Source organism: Topomyia yanbarensis, chromosome 2 (assembly GCF_030247195.1).
Source record: "Topomyia yanbarensis strain Yona2022 chromosome 2, ASM3024719v1, whole genome shotgun sequence".
In the NCBI taxonomy this organism is placed as follows: Eukaryota; Metazoa; Arthropoda; class Insecta; order Diptera; family Culicidae; genus Topomyia; species Topomyia yanbarensis.
Genome location: NC_080671.1, coordinates 76,312,966 through 76,335,198, shown reverse-complemented (window position 1 = coordinate 76,335,198; position 22,233 = coordinate 76,312,966). Strand labels below are relative to the sequence as shown.

Genomic DNA, 22,233 nt, shown 5'->3' with positions numbered 1-22,233 from the left:
ACATAGTCGACATGGCTATTGTAATTTAACCGATCGTCGACCATCACATCCAGATGCTTTAGCGCACGCATCGATGGGATGGATTGTTCGCCGACGCTGGTCATGACACGTTGAATTTTGTTACGGTTGCTGACTAGCACTACCTCGGTCTTGTGGTGGGCTAGCTGCAACTTGACGTCAGCCCTCCAGGTTTCCACGATGCCTGTTGTCTCCACCTCCTCAAGGGTTTCGCCGGTTATCGTCAGAACAACTTCATCTGCAAAATCGACGATCTCAGCTCCCCTGGACAGTTCCAGCGTTAACACTCCGTTGTGTATTATATTCCAGAGCATTGGGCCCAGTATGGAGCTCTGAGTTCCCGTGTGACCCTAATCGATCTCTGTCCCATGTTCATCCCGTAGACCAAAACTTGGTTCTGAAAGTACCCCCAAGATCCAGGAAAGTCCCAGCTGGCACAGTTGAACGCGTCCTCCACGTCGATCGTTAGCACGGCGCAGTCGCGATTACTCCTTCTCTTTTGCTTCGATGTTTTCTCCGCACTCACGGTGACTGTGAAGATGGCGTCATCCTTTGACATCCTTTTCCGGAACCCGAACTGTCGTTTGTCAGCCTGTTGAGTGTGACCCTTCCCGAAATTTACCAATAGTATCCAGCAGGCATATATCCAGGGGAGTAACCTTCGCCCACGCATTTCTGTAGAACTATCCTGAACCTATCCGGAAATGCCAGGATCGCAGTTTTCAGTGTCACGTTGAGGATCCCGTCCGGACTGGGAGCTTTCTTCGCTTTCAGCCCTTTGACCACGACAAGGAGCTCGTCGTTGGAGACTCGATTGTCACCAGCATTTTCACCGTCTGCATCAACGTACGTCGCAGACGGCCATGCGGTTGGGTCGTACTTCTGAAAAGACCATCCCCGATAATTTTTAATTTATCAGCGCACATATCAGCTGGCGTCGTAGGACCCTTGATCTTGGCCATCACGACACAGTAGGCGTAGCCCCAGGGGTTAGCTCTGCACAGTACCTTGTAGCAGGTGGATTTACTAAGCGCTATCTCGCTTTTAAAAGCAGCCCTGTCCTCCCGGAATGGCACCTTATACTCATCCGTGGCTGCCTCAGATCTTGCTCTTTGAACGATCTTTGGCTTTTGGGTAGGAGCACGGGGGTTTCGTTTGCCTTTCGTTTTACCAACATTGCGGACTGCGGACGCCGGCTCCATTGTCCTCGGCATTGTTACGACACACGCCCTCGCGAATGTTTCCAACAGCTCAACGGCATTCGATATTGGAGCGAGGCTATCAACACTAAGTGCTTCCACAAAAAGGTTCTTATCGAAGTTTTGCCACTTCCACTTGCCAGTCCTCACTATCCGCGTTACAATGCAATTCCGCCGACCAATGGTGTAGTGGATCGCCTGGTGGTCATTATGTGTGATCTGCTCACTAACTCGCCAATTCATGTTATCCATCAGTGACGCACTGCAGAATGTTACGCCGATGAAGGATTTCCGACCGTTTTTACGAAATGTTCAAGCGGAACCTTCGTTGCACAGCCTTACTTCCAATTTTGCCAGGGCTTCTTGCGTTGGTCAGAACCGATTTTTTAGCTGGGGGAGCTCAGGCTACCTCTGGGAAGGGCCCTGCATCAACTCATCTAGATAAGCTTGTGTTCATGCCAGTTGAGGAATTTTCGTACCGGTGTACTCCCGAAATACGTTTTGGGCGCACTGTAGTAAGGCACAGTGGTTGCCCGATGTTCTGTCCAGATATCTAAGCGCGCATCGGAGAAGACCGGCCTCAACACAGGCTGCCTCCGCTGGAGAGCTTGACAGTAGATTGGAAGCCACTTAAATCGTACTGTTGTACAGAGGAGCCAATACAGTAATGAAACCATCCCAGTTGGGACCTGTGATCTCGATTCCGAAGTAGATCTTGCTGTGAATAAGAACTCCTCCGACGCTAAGGGCGATCTTCCTGTTCCAAGTCGAATGACGATTGTCCGGATCAAGCGTTTCCTGTTTTCACAATCTAGTTTGAGGGTTAGAAAGTGCGGCATGAATATATGGTCAAATTCTGGAAGGGAGGCGAAGAGCGAGTTCATGCCGTCTAAAATAAGACGAAACAACGAATGTGCGGTTGTGGAGATAGTCCTTTACGAACCTGCCCAAATTTCCGGTAACACCTTAGCTGCCCAGCTGTCGGAGAACTTCCTCTCAGAAAACCGCATTCAATTTCTTGGTGATATCTACAATACCGATGTTTGCGCGTTGGTCGTCGGCTAGAGCCTGGTGGAGTACCCGCTTTTTTGCGGTAGGTAAACTGGCGTTGGTTCAGATGGTTGATCTCCTTCATGAAGGTTATAAGGCGTTTATTGACCATCCGTTCCATAACCTTTACAAGGCATGGAAGTAGGCCTATGGGACGGAAGTCGTTCGGAATTCGGGATTCGGGATTCTCCCTCTGTCTTGGGAATGAGAATCATCAAGACCATTTCCCAAGATGATGGAATAGGTTGGCCATCCCAGATATGGTTCAGATATTCCAGTAAAACTATTTTCCCCTGCTGATGGAGCGTATTGCAGTAAGGGGTACCTGACCCCATCACTGTTGTTAATCCTTGACCCTGTTGAAGTTTTGCTGAGTGTCCGGAGGAAACGATACTTGGGTTCTAGCTCGTTTCTAGAGACGTACCACGTAGGTCAGCGGATATAGTGCAAAAGTGTCTACCGAGCTCGTCAGCAATTTCTTGCGAGTCAACGAGCAAGAATACCGCTTGCCTTCTCTTGCCACTGAGGGTATTGACTATCCTCCACATTTCAGATGTAGTTGATTCGGATGAGATACCCTTTAAAAAGGATTGCCAGCATCTCTTTTGCTTGTTTGATGACATTTCTTGACGCGCTTCTAGTAATGCGGAAGCTTATAGATCTCTGCTCTCGCAGTGTGTGATTTATGAGTGTCCTTTTCAGAGATCGTAGGGCCGTGCGGCAACCTTGACGTCTGAGTCCCACCAATAGATAAGTCGAGGCGGAACCTTGCCGCTTGTACGTTATTTCAGGTGTTCAGGCGTCCCGGGCGAAGAATTCCATCAATTGGTCGAGGGTGTATGGAAAATAAAGTTCTCGGGCGTCGGAAATTGAGTCTTTGTATCCGTTTCAGTCTGCGCGGTCGTATATCCAGCAGCGGGGATCGGTGGTAGTTGGTGGTGAGTGGTCGCGCGATGGATGAATCGGAAAATGGTCGTTGTTCCCGGGGTCGGGGAGAATGCTCCAGCGAAATCGGCGAAGCGGATAGATGAATCCAGAGTCAATGTGTATTGGCCTCGAATGTAGTCGGGATTTCCATCATTCAGTATGATATCGTGCATTTCTCGATAACCTCGGCTGTCCCCATAAGACGTTGAAATCCCTCATTGCCAGTGCAAAAGTGTGGAGCTGGTCCAGCATGTTTTTAGTTTCGTACCGACTTCAGCTGGAAGGTACATCTAGACGACCGTGCACCTGCCGTATAATTTTCGTCGGATGTCTTATCAGTTCCGTATCAAGCTGGACTGGACCCGATGGAACGTCAGCCTGGATAGTCTGGAATGTTGTTTCCAACTTTGGCATTCCAGCAGTAGCGGTTTCCTAACCACGGTCTAAGGCTGATGCTGTTTCGTATGCCCGTTTCTTGCAAGGCCAGACAGATCGGCTGGGACTGAGCGATAACCAGCTGTTGGTCACCCAAAGCGGATCTGAAACCGTTCATGTTACACTGTATTGCGAGAGTGATTCGTCCGTTCCCGAGTGATAGGGTCGAGTTATTGTCGCTAATTGTCTGCCTGCGGATGTTGCTTCTAGTATCCCTATCCCAAGAGACGTGGATATCAGATTCCCATCGAAACTTGTGGGGAATTCGTTAAGGAGCTTCCTGCATTTCAACGGGATTCTCCCAGGTGATCTTCGCATATGTGGGTTGTGAAGGGTTCACCGTGGTTTCGTCAGTGTTGACGCGATGTTTCCTCGTTTGATAGGTTGATAGTTGGTAGACAACCATGGATCTGTTATGTGGTGAGGGACAACAGCCTGGTCCCAGTTCAACATGACCTTTGTAAGATTTGTCTGACGCGGATATCGAGATCTGCTTAGGTTCTGCGATCAGCTTACGATTGGTCTTCGTTCTCTAAGCGAACGTATCGACGGGGTTGTACCGAGATAGTTGTTGACCAGTAGTTTATCCGATGCGTAGATAATATGGCCGTAAAAAGCGATGTGTATGTAGTCAGCTGTTTTCTATTTCGCAAAGGAGGATGACCCGAACTGGCAGTCACCAGGGAATCATCGGTGTTACCATGAACAGCCCCGGTCAGGCCGGTCCGGGGGCTGTTTGGATTGTCCATGAAACTATTCAAAGTGTTGGATTGTTTGGGGTTGATTGCCGTGTTGTTCTGGTTCTGCTGTTTTAGTCTAGTTTTATGTATTGCACAGTGCATTGTTGTATCTAAGCTGGTCTATCTGCAATAGATGCTGAGGGCGCTTTTGGAGCTAGAACTGGACAGCGAAGGCTGGTTTTAATGCAAGTCGAGGGAAAGCAAATGTTCGTAGTTCAGGATGAGGATGTGCGATTTTCACAGGCGATCGGCGTTAGTCTCACTGTTGTTTCCGTTGGTTTTTATCTTGATGGACTTCTTCTTCGTCCGCATACTTCCAGCATTTCCGGTGACGAGTAGGGTGCTCTGGAATTCAATTTACTCATTTGCTAGTGTTAATACAAGGGTTTTCCTTTGCTGGATGCTTGGCTACAATTGAAGCAGAACGCCTGATTCGGGCAACACCGACTCCCGTGACCGAAGCGTCTGCAGTTGTAACACATCGTGGTCACTTGGTAATAAGGGCGAATGTTGGTACGCAGAAATCGGAGAAAAATAGTTTCCTGAAGATTAGAACCAACGAAAGAGAGGACTATGTTGTTCGTCGGGCTACTGCCGGTGATCCTACGCATCCGCACTACGCCTTGGTCTTGTCGTTTCTTTAGAAGGTCACTTTAACTCATGTAGATTGTGTCGGAGTCATAAATAACTCCTTGTACTATATTAACGATAGGATGGGGCATACCCGCCACCTTTTGACCATAAGCAGTTCATTCATGGACAGTAATGCATTGTAAATCTTTCTTGAGGTGGAACGGAGCATATATCATGATCCCCGTGCTTCTTTGGTGTTAGCGTTGGCTATTCCTACAGTGATCCTTAACAGTTGGCTCGAAAGGTGAGTTCCGGAACCTCCCTAGCGACTATGTTGACCAAAGTATCTGGCAACCAGTTAGTGCTAAATTGACACCTTGACAAGTTACAGAAGGAATAAAAGAGTCCATATTTATATCTCTTTAACTCATTAGTATATTACCGATATTAGCGATTAAAGTGCTGTAAAATGTCGAGTAATCATATTGATTCAATTTTTTGTTAGATTTCAGCGTATGTCCATGCTTCACTTCAAGTCTACCTCTAGATCAATAACAATCTCCGGGTCAAAGCCTGACCTGTGGTGCTATAACTGTTCTGGTGGGAAAACCCCGCTCGAAGTGGATAAACGGCTGTGTAATAGATCTCGCGCTCGATTGGAATGGCACTGACAATAAATAGTAAACAAACGATAGAGGTGACGAGTCTTTATACCAGAGGGATTCAGCGTAGTAATCATGATTGTCGTGTATATACAAGTATTTCGAACTTCATTTTTCAGTGCCAATCCTAACTCCTCACTCCTTAGCATCCAAAACATGCTGATAAATCCAGACATGACCCAGACATGCACAGATCTACCATCACCTGTTCCGTATGCTCCTTATATCGAATAAAATACCATGTTTGAGCCATTAATCAGAAATTTGCATAACATATTCCGAAGATGAAAGACTTGTAAGCGCCGATTTCGCGCCTTCTTTTCACACCATCATCAACGTTTTTCTTCCCTGATCCGGTCAAAGTTACACTTTCAGCCCTACGAACAGAACTTTTAAGTAAAACCGTTTTTTTTTCTTCGTGACTCTAATTCGCAATACATCGGCCCTCATATTACTCCGGCTCGATGGTCGGTGAAGCAATTATCAGATTGTACAACAACTCCCCCGGCCCGCTGCATCCTGCATCGTTCGGCATCCGAAAGGTGGCTTCAAAATGATGATGATAATAGCTCGTGGCCTCAGTACCGAAAGTGTATGCTCAACTCAATGAGTGATTATGCTTCTACAAACATGTTCATTATCTTGTCGGGAATCGCACCGCGGTGAGCAGTCACAGGTGGGCACGTGTAAGTAAGACATATGAGTGCAATTACTCATTACACCTTGCCTCCAGCCCATCGGACAACGTAAGGCATGTGTGGTCAACTTTTTTGGGACCCCGCAAAACTCAGCGGGAAGTCATCCTTTTTGACCGACCTGTGCGGACGGGACAAGCAGGCAAAAAACAAAAAGAAAAACAACCTGATGACACTAATGTGCACTTGGAAGAAAATTGGTTTATTACACTGTTTTGCGCACGAGACTGCTCGCAGCGCTCCACTTGCCGACAACAATGATTAATTATGCAAATTTAATTAGAACTTTCGAATGAGTTTATCGACAAGTTCAGAGTAATGATGAAATGATTAAATCATCTTTATAGGGGTAATTTACTACATATGTTCTCAACTTTTGCACTCACCATTCGACGTCATATCATCCGTCCAGAGACCGCCATTCCTTAGTATCCGATTGACGGAACTAACCGATGGTATCGTGTTGGGGTCACATATCCGCTGGGAGAGCAGCTGGTCGCGAATTTCCCACGCGAACATGCCCGGATTTTCCTGTTTAAAGCGGAGAATTTTTTTCACAACCGTCGGAGTAGCCACTTGCTGAAATGAGATTAGAAGAAAAAAATTACCGGTTAATTTATGACCGGATATCAGTTGTAGCGCACGCTATGCTAAGTGGAGCTGCAGTTCGTGACCGCTTTGCCAGTACAAAAGACGCTAATCGTACAGTTTCAACACTTTTCAATTATGGTTCGCAGCGACAAATTTTCCACAAGCGTGCAGGTAATCGCTCATCACTGCTGTGGGTACTCGGGTTCAGAGGGAAGGTATCGTAAATACCAAGCCTTATCGCGTGGAAAGGGTGGTCAATGTTTTGCTTTTTTTTTGTAAATTTACCCCGGTTTGCTCGAAAATTGCAGCCATAAATATGCTTCTTATTTCCGTAACAATGTTTCCAGAACGAAACGAGCTATAAAATTTTAATTACTGTCGCGATTGCGGGGTTACGGAAAGTTCCAGTTAACTTTTGATATGAGGGAGTTATGCAATCATGGGTTTGAAAGAAAGGGAGTTCTCCGTGTTTTTTACATTTCTTACAAAAGAAATGTATAGGATTCGCTCCAACGTTGAAAACTTTTTCCGATGCCAGGAAGCATCTAAAATCGACACGGCCCTCATATACCAATCGAAAAATTGGGATAATGTCTGTATGTACATAGACACACACATGCAGACATTATCCCAATTTGTGGAGCTGAGTCTATTGGTATATGAGACCCGGCCCTCCGGGTATGTATGTAAACTAATGCCATGTAATTATCTCAGCAATGGCTGAACCAATCTTAACGCAACTAGTTTTCATTGATGGGCTTATCGTAACCATTAGAAGCAATTATTTTTGTTTTTGGATATGTTGTCTACTTTCTGAGATATGGATGATTTTATCAAAACACGACATGTTTTAACCACATAACTTTCAAAAAAAGAAATGAAGTGCATATAATATATATATATATATATATATATATATATATATATATATATATATATATATATATATATATATATATATATATATATATATATATATATATATATATATATATATATATATATATATATATATATATATATATATATATATATATATATATATATATATATATATATATATATATATATATATATATATATATATATATATATATATATATATATATATAATGCGTTTCTAACAAGCTAAATATTGACAAGATCTATTAACGAACGGCGGAGATATTAAACATTCTATTCCTCACTTACTAGTTTTTGAAACTCAAAATGAGACCGTCGCATGAAGAGTATTGGAATTCGATTCTGTAAACTTTTATGTGAATTGACTTAAAAATGAATGAACAAAGATAAAGAACAAACTTTTTCCAAAGTTAAGGTGTTCGACTCTTACACTAGGCAACCGTGAGTTTGATGTCTGATGGTAAATTAATACCCAGATCGTCTTATAATCCTTCTAGTAGTGAGGTGAAAGCTTTTTCATATATTTCATAGTCATATTATACTTGTGGCACCACCGAGAGCAACTGTCTTTTTGAATCCATGACTTCTAGTGAAAAACTAAAATCCACATAATACTCCCTAGGGCAATGATTTTCGCCCTGTTTCTATCATCACCCTATTCACACGAAGCCGATGGTTAGAGCAGCATCTGCCATCTTTGTTCCACGCATTGGCTCAAATATCAGGGCGAGTTTTCGTTGCGCTCAAACAGAAGAATTTCACCACTCTTAGACCGTATTACTTTTCTTACAAATGATTGATAGTGATAAATGTGACTAAAACATATTTACTTGCACACAATTAAAACTGCAAGAATGTTCATGACTCGAAGGCAGGTCATATGTCCTGGGATACTTGCGATGGCTGCTTGCTTTTCCTAACATTTAAATACTTATTCTTATAGTTTGAGCTAGGGTTCGTCGCGGTTGCGGTAATTACCGCAACCGCGCGGTATTTACCGTACCCGCACCGCAAAAACTGCGGTGCGGTGAGACACTTTTTCCCGCGGATGCGGTGCGGGAAATGAGCTTTTACCGCGCGGTATTACCGCAACCGCACTTCAAAAAATAATTGATAAAGTCTGCAGTCTGTATTAAAACTATGAGTTTTACCATTTGAGAAGAACACAACTAGATTTATTTTCTGAACGAATGCTTAGCAATGTCATTATTAGGAACATCTCTCTGTCAGAACGTTCGAGTTTTATTTATTACCCTACAATAGAGAAACATGATAAAAATTAAATTGCTGATTTGAAAATAAATCCGAATATAATCTGTATTCGACCAATCGCTACTTGATTTTTTTACATTTTGGTCATTCGAATATGATAAAACATACTGTTACTAAGAAATAAAATCTATAAGCTGTGTCCAATATAATTTGGCACCATTATTTTTACGACATATTTTGAAAACTATTGATTTTATACTTCAAAGAAAAAATTTACAAACGAACCTTTTCAAATACATAAAACACAAAATCCAATCATTGAAGAACAATTGAATTTTACTGTCAAATCCAATTACAAAATGTATTATTTCTCCTGATTCCTCTTGGCAATCGTGGAATTATGAATCGTTTTCGATGACATTTTCTCAACTGTGAATTTTGATTAATTTGGAGAACTTTGAGATGAACTAATGATACTACGACTTAAAAACAATCCAAAGAATGTAATTATCATCATCAAACCAAACGAATTTAGAAGAATTTTTTTTCGCGTGCGTCCACTGTTCGTCCAACCAGGAATTTTCTACCAAATTAACAAATAATATTTTTCAGTTAGGAGTATTTTGCAACTTTTTGAAAGTAAAGCTTTTGAAGTTAGTGTAGGGCATTGCGATTTTTTGTGTTTCTCAAAGTCTCCCTTAAGGTCTTCCTTCATATTGTGACAAGTGTCAAAGTTAGCCCAGATGCCAAATTTTGCATAGTTTGAACAGTTTTTGCCTTCATTGAAAATTTATCTCGAAACTTTAACGTAGGGGTTAGGTATTTTTACATAGAATCTGTATACAAAGTTTAAAAGAAATCGGTTAAGTAGTTTTTGAATGGCAGGTAACACCGCAAATCATGTTTTTCCAGAGACGTTCTACAAAAAGCTTCGTCACCGGTTTGTCGATATTTTGCATGGAAAAATTACAGCACGTTATTGAAATGATACACTATAATGTACAAAAGCTTTGATCAGTTCGCTTCACGCAAAGTTTAAAAAAAACGAGAAAAAGTTTTTTTTACGCCAAAACCCCTCTTAATAAAACTTGCAAAGTTGAATATTTTCATAAATGTTACATTCTGAGGAGTCCGTCAACGACAATTTTCGTGTAAATAAGAATAACATTTTACTACATATGGCTATACAAAACAAATGAATAATTTTTCAGCACAATTTTTAAAATTCATGATTTTTACCGCATTTACCGCATTACCGCGCGGTGCGGTGCGGTAAATACAATGCGGTTGCGGTAAGCGGTGCGGTTTTAATATTTTTTTGCGGTTGCGGTGCGGACTATCGATTTACCGCCCACATCCGCACCGCGACGAACCCTAGTTTGAGCCATTTGTTTTCCATGGTATTAGTTTGTATAGAACTCATTAATCCATATCTCTAGATCGAGAATTCCGAACGAAACAATTCACAAGCTATAAGGATAACTGGAAAGGGACTGGATTGTAATCGACTGAGTGCACGGTTTTCGACATTAAAATAATCCTAGACATTTCGCACTCCTTCGATTTACTTCTATGAGAAAAAATGTTCTTGTCACCTATTTGTATTTTCAGAAATTTTCATAGGGCGTTGGCTATTTGACGCAAAATAAATATTTTTCCAGAAATCTGTAACCAAAAATACATCTTTGAATTTCAAAACAAGTTAAGCGTTCCAGTATCCAAATAACTAATTAAGGCCAATCAATACAGTAGAAACACCTGATAATCCTAAACGACGGCGTCCAGAAAAGAAGAACGAAAACGAAAAGGTGAAAACAGAAAAGAATGGAAACACTAGAAATTGCATTGTATATTAATTAGCCATTCTACAAATAGTGGGATTTTCACTTGATTTAAATCAATTCAGTCTTCAATTTCATTTCACATATTATTTTTTCACTTCATTAATTTCATGGATTTTATTTGTTTTGTTTATTTTATGCGTATTGAATATTGGATTAATTTTGAATCTATGGCCGTTTCATTTTAATCATTTATTTCATTTAGTTGTTCAATTTGTTTCTTTGAGTTTATAGTTAAATCTATTTAATTCGTTTCATTCTGACGGTGCCGGTGGTTGAGTGGTAAGCGCGACCGCCACTCATTGCAGTTGGCTTGGGTTCAATCCCAACCGAAGCGTTGTGGTCACGTCTTCCTTCGGAAGGGAAGTACAACTGTTGGTCCCCGATCCATGAGTTGATGGATCGATATCTAGTCCAGATAGGGGAGTCATCTCTCTGGCGTGGGTAATGCAGAAGTAGAATCCAACTTCTATACTTACTAACAAAAATCCTCCTCCCGTGATACTTGTGGAGTTCGCAGTAGTATATAACGGCCTCTAGCAAAAGCAAGTATCATACTAACATGCCTTCCCTTTTCTTCCGCGATCTACGTTCAGGCGTGGCCGGCGCCGATATTAATCAATAAAACAGTTTAGGATTACCAGGAGTTGCACATTGAAAGATATTTAGCTACTCCCAAGCATAATTATCTTCTGATTCCCTGTGCAACTTAAGCTAGTCTAGATCAATAACGGAGTAACAGCCAGGGATGGTCTCACAAGCTCAAGTTAAAGCACAAGTTCATCTATTTAATTCGTTTCATCCTTTGGATGCATTCTGATCACTTTATTCATTTTATGCATTTAACTTATTTTATTCACTGTTTTCATTTCATGCATTACATCCATATTTTTTAGTTCATACATTTCATTCAGTTTCTTCATTTTAATATACTTGCTAATTCTTTTTTGCATTCATTTTAATCATTTCATCAAAATATTGTTGACACATTTCAATTTATTCTATTAAGCTTATAACTTTTTTAAGAACCTGTTTAATTTTTCATTTTATTAATTCAACTCATTTTATTCTGTTTGGTTTTTCTTCTTTTTATTCATTTTATCAATTTCATATTTTTATATTTTCTTTATTCCATTATTTTTTTTAATTGTGGAGGTTTTCACCCTTGGGTCATTCGCCTCTTTTCGGGTTAAAGAGACCTCTAATGGAAAAATCTCTAACCCTATGTGCGAGGTTGGGAATCGAACCCAGGTGAGCTGCGTACAAGGTATTCGAGTTATCAACTACGCTATGCCCACCTCCTATTCATTCTATTAATTTTACCGATAATATTAACTTTATCCATATTATTTACTAATTTTTTTTGTTCTTCGCCTTTATTTTTCAAATATTGCTTAACTTAATTTAATCCACTTCATTCATTTTGTGCAATTTAATGCCTTTTGATTCATTTAATGCCTTTTGATGCATTTTATGCCTTTTGATACATTTTATGCCTTTTATGCATTTTATGCCTTTTTATGAATTTTATGCCTTTTCATACATTTTATGCCTTTTCATGCAGTTTATGCCTTTTCATGCATTTTATGCCTTTTTATGCATTGATGCCTTTTTTGCATTTTATGCCTTTTTAAGCATTTTATGCCTCTTTATGCATTTTATACTTTTTAAGCATTTTATGCCTTTTTTAGCATTAAATGCCTTTTTAAGCATTTTATTCCTTTTTTAGCATTTTATGCCTTTTTAAGCATTTTATGCCTTTTTGAGCATTTCATGCCTTTTTTTAGCATTTTATTCCTTTTTAAGCATTTTATGCCTTTTTAAGCATTTTCAAGCCTTTTTAAGCATTTTATGCCTTTTTAAGCATTTTAGGCTTTTTTAAGCATTTTATGCCTTTTTTTAGCATTTTATTCCTTTTTAAACATTTTATGCCTTTTATGCATTCTATGCATTTTATGCATTTTATACATTTTATACATTTTATACATTTTATACATTTTATACATTTTATACATTTTATACATTTTATACATTTTATACATTTTATACATTTTATACATTTTATACATTTTATACATTTTATACATTTTATACATTTTATACATTTTATACATTTTATACATTTTATACATTTTATACATTTTATACATTTTATACATTTTATACATTTTATACATTTTATACATTTTATACATTTTATACATTTTATACATTTTATACATTTTATACATTTTATACATTTTATACATTTTATACATTTTATACATTTTATACATTTTATACATTTTATGCATTTTATACTTTTTATGCATTTTATACATTTTATACATTTTATACATTTTATACATTTTATACATTTTATACATTTTATACATTTTATACATTTTATACATTTTATACATTTTATACATTTTATACATTTTATACATTTTATACATTTTATACATTTTATACATTTTATACATTTTATACATTTTATACAATTTATACAATTTATACATTTTATACATTTTATACATTTTATACATTTTATACATTTTATACATTTTATACATTTTATACATTTTATACATTTTATACATTTTATACATTTTATACATTTTATACATTTTATACATTTTATACATTTTATACATTTTATACATTTTATACATTTTATACATTTTATACATTTTATACATTTTATACATTTTATACATTTTATACATTTTATACATTTTATACATTTTATACATTTTATACATTTTATACATTTTATACATTTTATACATTTTATACATTTTATACATTTTATACATTTTATACATTTTATACATTTTATACATTTTATACATTTTATACATTTTATACATTTTATACATTTTATACATTTTATACATTTTATACATTTTATACATTTTATACATTTTATACATTTTATACATTTTATACATTTTATACATTTTATACATTTTATACATTTTATACATTTTATTTTTATGCATTTTATACATTTTATACATTTTATACATTTTATGCATTTTATGCATTTTATGCATTTTATACATTTTATACATTTTATACATTTTATACATTTTATACATTTTATACATTTTATACATTTTATACATTTTATACATTTTATACATTTTATACATTTTATACATTTTATACATTTTATACATTTTATACATTTTATACATTTTATACATTTTATACATTTTATACATTTTATACATTTTATACATTTTATACATTTTATACATTTTATACATTTTATTTTTATGCATTTTATACATTTTATACATTTTATACATTTTATACATTTTATACATTTTATACATTTTATACATTTTATACATTTTATACATTTTATACATTTTATACATTTTATACATTTTATACATTTTATACATTTTATACATTTTATACATTTTATACATTTTATACATTTCATACATTTTATACATTTTATACATTTTATACATTTTATACATTTTATACATTTTATACATTTTATACATTTTATACATTTTATACATTTTATACATTTTATACATTTTATACATTTTATACATTTTATGCATTTTATGCATTTTATACATTTTATACATTTTGTACATTTTATACATTTTATACATTTTATACATTTTATACATTTTATACATTTTATACATTTTATACATTTTATACATTTTATACATTTTATACATTTTATACATTTTATACATTTTATACATTTTATACATTTTATACATTTTATACATTTTATACATTTTATACATTTTATACATTTTATACATTTTATACATTTTATACATTTTATACATTTTATACATTTTATACATTTTATACATTTTATACATTTTATACATTTTATACATTTTATACATTTTATACATTTTATACATTTTATACATTTTATACATTTTATACATTTTATTTTTATGCATTTTATACATTTTATACATTTTATACATTTTATACATTTTATACATTTTATACATTTTATACATTTTATACATTTTATACATTTTATACATTTTATACATTTCATACATTTTATACATTTTATACATTTTATACATTTTATACATTTTATACATTTTATGCATTTTATGCATTTTATACATTTTATACATTTTGTACATTTTATACATTTTATACATTTTATACATTTTATACATTTTATACATTTTATACATTTTATACATTTTATACATTTTATACATTTTATACATTTTATACATTTTATACATTTTATACATTTTATACATTTTATACATTTTATACATTTTATACATTTTATACATTTTATACATTTTATACATTTTATACATTTTATACATTTTATACATTTTATACATTTTATACATTTTATACATTTTATACATTTTATACATTTTATACATTTTATACATTTTATACATTTTATACATTTTATACATTTTATACATTTTATACATTTTATACATTTTATACATTTTATACATTTTATACATTTTATACATTTTATACATTTTATTCATTTTATTCATTTTATGCATTTTATACATTTTATGCATTTCATTCATTTTATACATTTTATGCATTTTATACATATTATACATTTTATACAATTTATACATTTTATACATTTTATACATTTTATACATTTTATACATTTTATACATTTTATACATTTTATACATTTTATACATTTTATACATTTTATACATTTTATACATTTTATACATTTTATACATTTTATACATTTTATACATTTTATGCATTTTATGCATTTTATGCATTTTATACATTTTATACATTTTATACATTTTATACATTTTATACATTTTATACATTTTATACATTTTATACATTTTATACATTTTATACATTTTATACATTTTATACATTTTATACATTTTATACATTTTATACATTTTATACATTTTATTTTTATGCATTTTATACATTTTATACATTTTATACATTTTATACATTTTATACATTTTATACATTTTATACATTTTATACATTTTATACATTTTATACATTTTATACATTTTATACATTTTATACATTTTATACATTTTATACATTTTATTTTTATGCATTTTATACATTTTATACATTTTATACATTTTATACATTTTATACATTTTATACATTTTATACATTTTATACATTTTATACATTTTATACATTTTATACATTTTATACATTTTATACATTTTATACATTTTATACATTTTATACATTTTATACATTTTATACATTTTATACATTTTATACATTTTATACATTTCATACATTTTATACATTTTATACATTTTATACATTTTATACATTTTATACATTTTATACATTTTATACATTTTATACATTTTATACATTTTATACATTTTATACATTTTATACATTTTATACATTTTATACATTTTATACATTTTATACATTTTATACATTTTATGCATTTTATGCATTTTATACATTTTATACATTTTGTACATTTTATACATTTTATACATTTTATACATTTTATACATTTTATACATTTTATACATTTTATACATTTTATACATTTTATACATTTTATACATTTTATACATTTTATACATTTTATACATTTTATACATTTTATACATTTTATACATTTTATACATTTTATACATTTTATACATTTTATACATTTTATACATTTTATACATTTTATACATTTTATACATTTTATACATTTTATACATTTTATACATTTTATACATTTTATACATTTTATACATTTTATACATTTTATACATTTTATACATTTTATACATTTTATACATTTTATACATTTTATACATTTTATACATTTTATTTTTATGCATTTTATACATTTTATACATTTTATACATTTTATACATTTTATACATTTTATACATTTTATACATTTTATACATTTTATACATTTTATACATTTTATACATTTTATACATTTTATACATTTTATACATTTCATACATTTTATACATTTTATACATTTTATACATTTTATACATTTTATACATTTTATACATTTTATGCATTTTATGCATTTTATACATTTTATACATTTTGTACATTTTATACATTTTATACATTTTATACATTTTATACATTTTATACATTTTATACATTTTATACATTTTATACATTTTATACATTTTATACATTTTATACATTTTATACATTTTATACATTTTATACATTTTATACATTTTATACATTTTATACATTTTATACATTTTATACATTTTATACATTTTATACATTTTATACATTTTATACATTTTATACATTTTATACATTTTATACATTTTATACATTTTATACATTTTATACATTTTATACATTTTATACATTTTATACATTTTATACATTTTATACATTTTATACATTTTATACATTTTATACATTTTATACATTTTATACATTTTATACATTTTATACATTTTATACATTTTATACATTTTATACATTTTATACATTTTATACATTTTATACATTTTATACATTTTATTCATTTTATTCATTTTATGCATTTTATACATTTTATGCATTTCATTCATTTTATACATTTTATGCATTTTATACATATTATACATTTTATACAATTTATACATTTTATACATTTTATACATTTTATACATTTTATACATTTTATACATTTTATACATTTTATACATTTTATACATTTTATACATTTTATACATTTTATACATTTTATACATTTTATACATTTTATACATTTTATACATTTTATGCATTTTATACTTTTTATGCATTTTATGCATTTTATACATTTTATACATTTTATACATTTTATACATTTTATACATTTTATACATTTTATACATTTTATACATTTTATACATTTTATACATTTTATACATTTTATACATTTTATACATTTTATACATTTTATACATTTTATACATTTTATACATTTTATACATTTTATACATTTTATACATTTTATTTTTATACATTTTATACATTTTATACATTTTATACATTTTATACATTTTATACATTTTATACATTTTATACATTTTATACATTTTATACATTTTATACATTTTATACATTTTATGCATTTTATACATTTTATACATTTTATGCATTTTATACATTTTATACATTTTATACATTTTATACATTTTATACATTTTATACATTTTATACATTTTATACATTTTATACATTTTATACATTTTATACATTTTATACATTTTATACATTTTATACATTTTATACATTTTATACATTTTATACATTTTATACATTTTATACATTTTATACATTTTATACATTTTATACATTTTATACATTTTATACATTTTATACATTTTATACATTTTATACATTTTATACATTTTATACATTTTATACATTTTATACATTTTATACGTTTTATACATTTTATACATTTTATGCATTTTATACATTTTATACATTTTATACATTTTATACATTTTATACATTTTATACATTTTATACATTTTATACATTTTATACATTTTATACATTTTATACATTTTATACATTTTATACATTTTATACATTTTATACATTTTATACATTTTATACATTTTATACATTTTATTCATTTTATTCATTTTATTCATTTTATGCATTTTATACATTTTATACATTTTATGCATTTCATTCATTTTATTCATTTTATTCATTTTATACATTTTATGCATTTTATACATATTATTCATTTTATACAATTTATACATTTTATACATTTTATACATTTTATACATTTTATACATTTTATACATTTTATACATTTTATACATTTTATACATTTTATACATTTTATACATTTTATACATTTTATACATTTTATACATTTTATACATTTTATACATTTTATACATTTTATACATTTTATACATTTTATACATTTTATACATTTTATACATTTTATACATTTTATACATTTTATACATTTTATACATTTTATACATTTTATACATTTTATACATTTTATACATTTTATACATTTTATACATACATTTTATACATTTTATACATTTTATACATTTTATACATTTTATACATTTTATACATTTTATACATTTTATACATTTTATACATTTTATACATTTTATACATTTTATACATTTTATACATTTTATACATTTTATACATTTTATACATTTTATACATTTTATACATTTTATACATTTTATACATTTTATACATTTTATACATTTTATACATTTTATACATTTTATACATTTTATACATTTTATACATTTTATACATTTTATACATTTTATACATTTTATACATTTTATACATTTTATACATTTTATACATTTTATACATTTTATACATTTTATACATTTTATACATTTTATTCATTTTATGCATTTTATACATTTTATACATTTTATACATTTTATACCTTTTATACATTTTATACATTTTCTACATTTTCTACATTTTCTACATTTTCTACATTTTCTACATTTTCTACATTTTATGCATTTTATACATTTTCTACATTTTCTACATTTTCTACATTTTCTACATTTTCTACATTTTATGCATTTTATACATTTTATACATTTTATACATTTTATACATTTTATACATTTTATACATTTTATACATTTTATACATTTTATACATTTTATACATTTTATACATTTTATACATTTTATACATTTTATACATTTTATACACTTTATACATTTTATACATTTTATACATTTTATACATTTTATACATTTTATACATTTTATACATTTTATACATTTTATACATTTTATACATTTTATACATTTTATACATTTTATACATTTTATACATTTTATACATTTTATACATTTTATACATTTTATACATTTTATACATTTTATACATTTTATACATTTTATACATTTTATACATTTTATACATTTTATACATTTTATACATTTTATACATTTTATACATTTTATACATTTTATACATTTTATACATTTTATACATTTTATACATTTTATACATTTTATACATTTTATACATTTTATACATTTTATACATTTTATACATTTTATACATTTTATACATTTTATACATTTTATACATTTTATACATTTTATACATTTTATACATTTTATACAATTTATACATTTTATACATTTTATACATTTTATACATTTTATACATTTTATACATTTTATACATTTTATACATTTTATACATTTTATACATTTTATACATTTTATACATTTTATACATTTTATACATTTTGTTCATTTTATTCATTCTATGCATTTATACATTTTATACATTTTATGCATTTTATGCATTTTATACATTTTATACATTTTATACATTTTATACATTTTATACATTTTATACATTTTATACATTTTATACATTTTATACATTTTATACAATTTATACAATTTATACATTTTATACATTTTATACATTTTATACATTTTATACATTTTATACATTTTATACATTTTATACATTTTATACATTTTATACATTTTATACATTTTATACATTTTATACATTTTATACATTTTATACATTTTATACATTTTATACATTTTATACATTTTATACATTTATACATTTTATACATTTTATACATTTTATACATTTTATACATTTTATACATTTTATACATTTTATACATTTTATACATTTTATACACTTTATACATTTTATACATTTTATACATTTTATACATTTTATACATTTTATACATTTTATACATTTTATACATTTTATACATTTTATACATTTTATACATTTTATACATTTTATACATTTTATACATTTTATACATTTTATACATTTTATACATTTTATACATTTTATACATTTTATACATTTTATACATTTTATACATTTTATACATTTTATACATTTTATACATTTTATACATTTTATACATTTTATACATTTTATACATTTTATACATTTTATACATTTTATACATTTTATACATTTTATACATTTTATACATTTTATACATTTTATACATTTTATACATTTTATACATTTTATACAATTTATACATTTTATACATTTTATACATTTTATACATTTTATACATTTTATACATTTTATACATTTTATACATTTTATACATTTTATACATTTTATACATTTTGTTCATTTTATTCATTCTATGCATTTATACATTTTATACATTTTATGCATTTTATGCATTTTATACATTTTATACATTTTATACATTTTATACATTTTATACATTTTATACATTTTATACATTTTATACATTTTATACATTTTATACATTTTATACATTTTATACATTTTATACATTTTATACATTTTATACATTTTATACATTTTATACATTTTATACATTTTATACATTTTATACATTTTATACATTTTATACATTTTATACATTTTATACATTTTATACATTTTATACATTTTATACATTTTATACATTTTATACATTTTATACATTTTATACATTTTATACATTTTATACATTTTATACATTTTATACATTTTATACATTTTATACATTTTATACATTTTATACATTTTATACATTTTATACATTTTATACATTTTATACATTTTATACATTTTATACATTTTATACATTTTATACATTTTATACATTTTATACATTTTATACATTTTATACATTTTATACATTTTATACATTTTATACATTTTATACATTTTATACATTTTATACATTTTATACATTTTATACATTTTATACATTTTATACATTTTATACATTTTATACATTTTATACATTTTATACATTTTATACATTTTATACATTTTATACATTTTATACATTTTATACATTTTATACATTTTATACATTTTATACATTTTATACATTTTATACATTTTATACATTTTATACATTTTATACATTTTATACATTTTATACATTTTATACATTTTATACATTTTATACATTTTATACATTTTATACATTTTATACATTTTATACATTTTATACATTTTATACATTTTATACATTTTATACATTTTATACATTTTATACATTTTGTTCATTTTATTCATTCTATGCATTTATACATTTTATACATTTTATGCATTTTATACATTTTATACATTTTATACAATTTATACAATTTATACAATTTATACATTTTATACATTTTATACATTTTATACATTTTATACATTTTATACATTTTATACATTTTATACATTTTATTCATTTTATGCATTTTATACATTTTATACATTTTATACATTTTATACCTTTTATACATTTTATACATTTTATACATTTTATACATTTTATACATTTTATACATTTTCTACATTTTCTACATTTTCTACATTTTCTACATTTTCTACATTTTATACATTTTATACATTTTCTACATTTTCTACATTTTATGCATTTTATA

At 28.6% G+C, this 22,233-nt stretch overlaps 1 protein-coding gene across 2 annotated transcripts in view; it reads right to left on the bottom strand.

Moving 5' to 3' along the window:
• The window catches only part of LOC131678488 (paired box pox-neuro protein), a 147,451-nt gene that overhangs the window by 5,701 nt on the left and 119,517 nt on the right, over positions 1-22,233 (bottom strand). For both annotated transcript variants that reach the window (XM_058958667.1, XM_058958668.1), the window contains one exon: positions 6,686-6,878. In XM_058958667.1, coding sequence (XP_058814650.1) covers positions 6,686-6,878 — 193 coding nt within the window. The remainder of the gene's footprint in view (positions 1-6,685; positions 6,879-22,233) is intronic.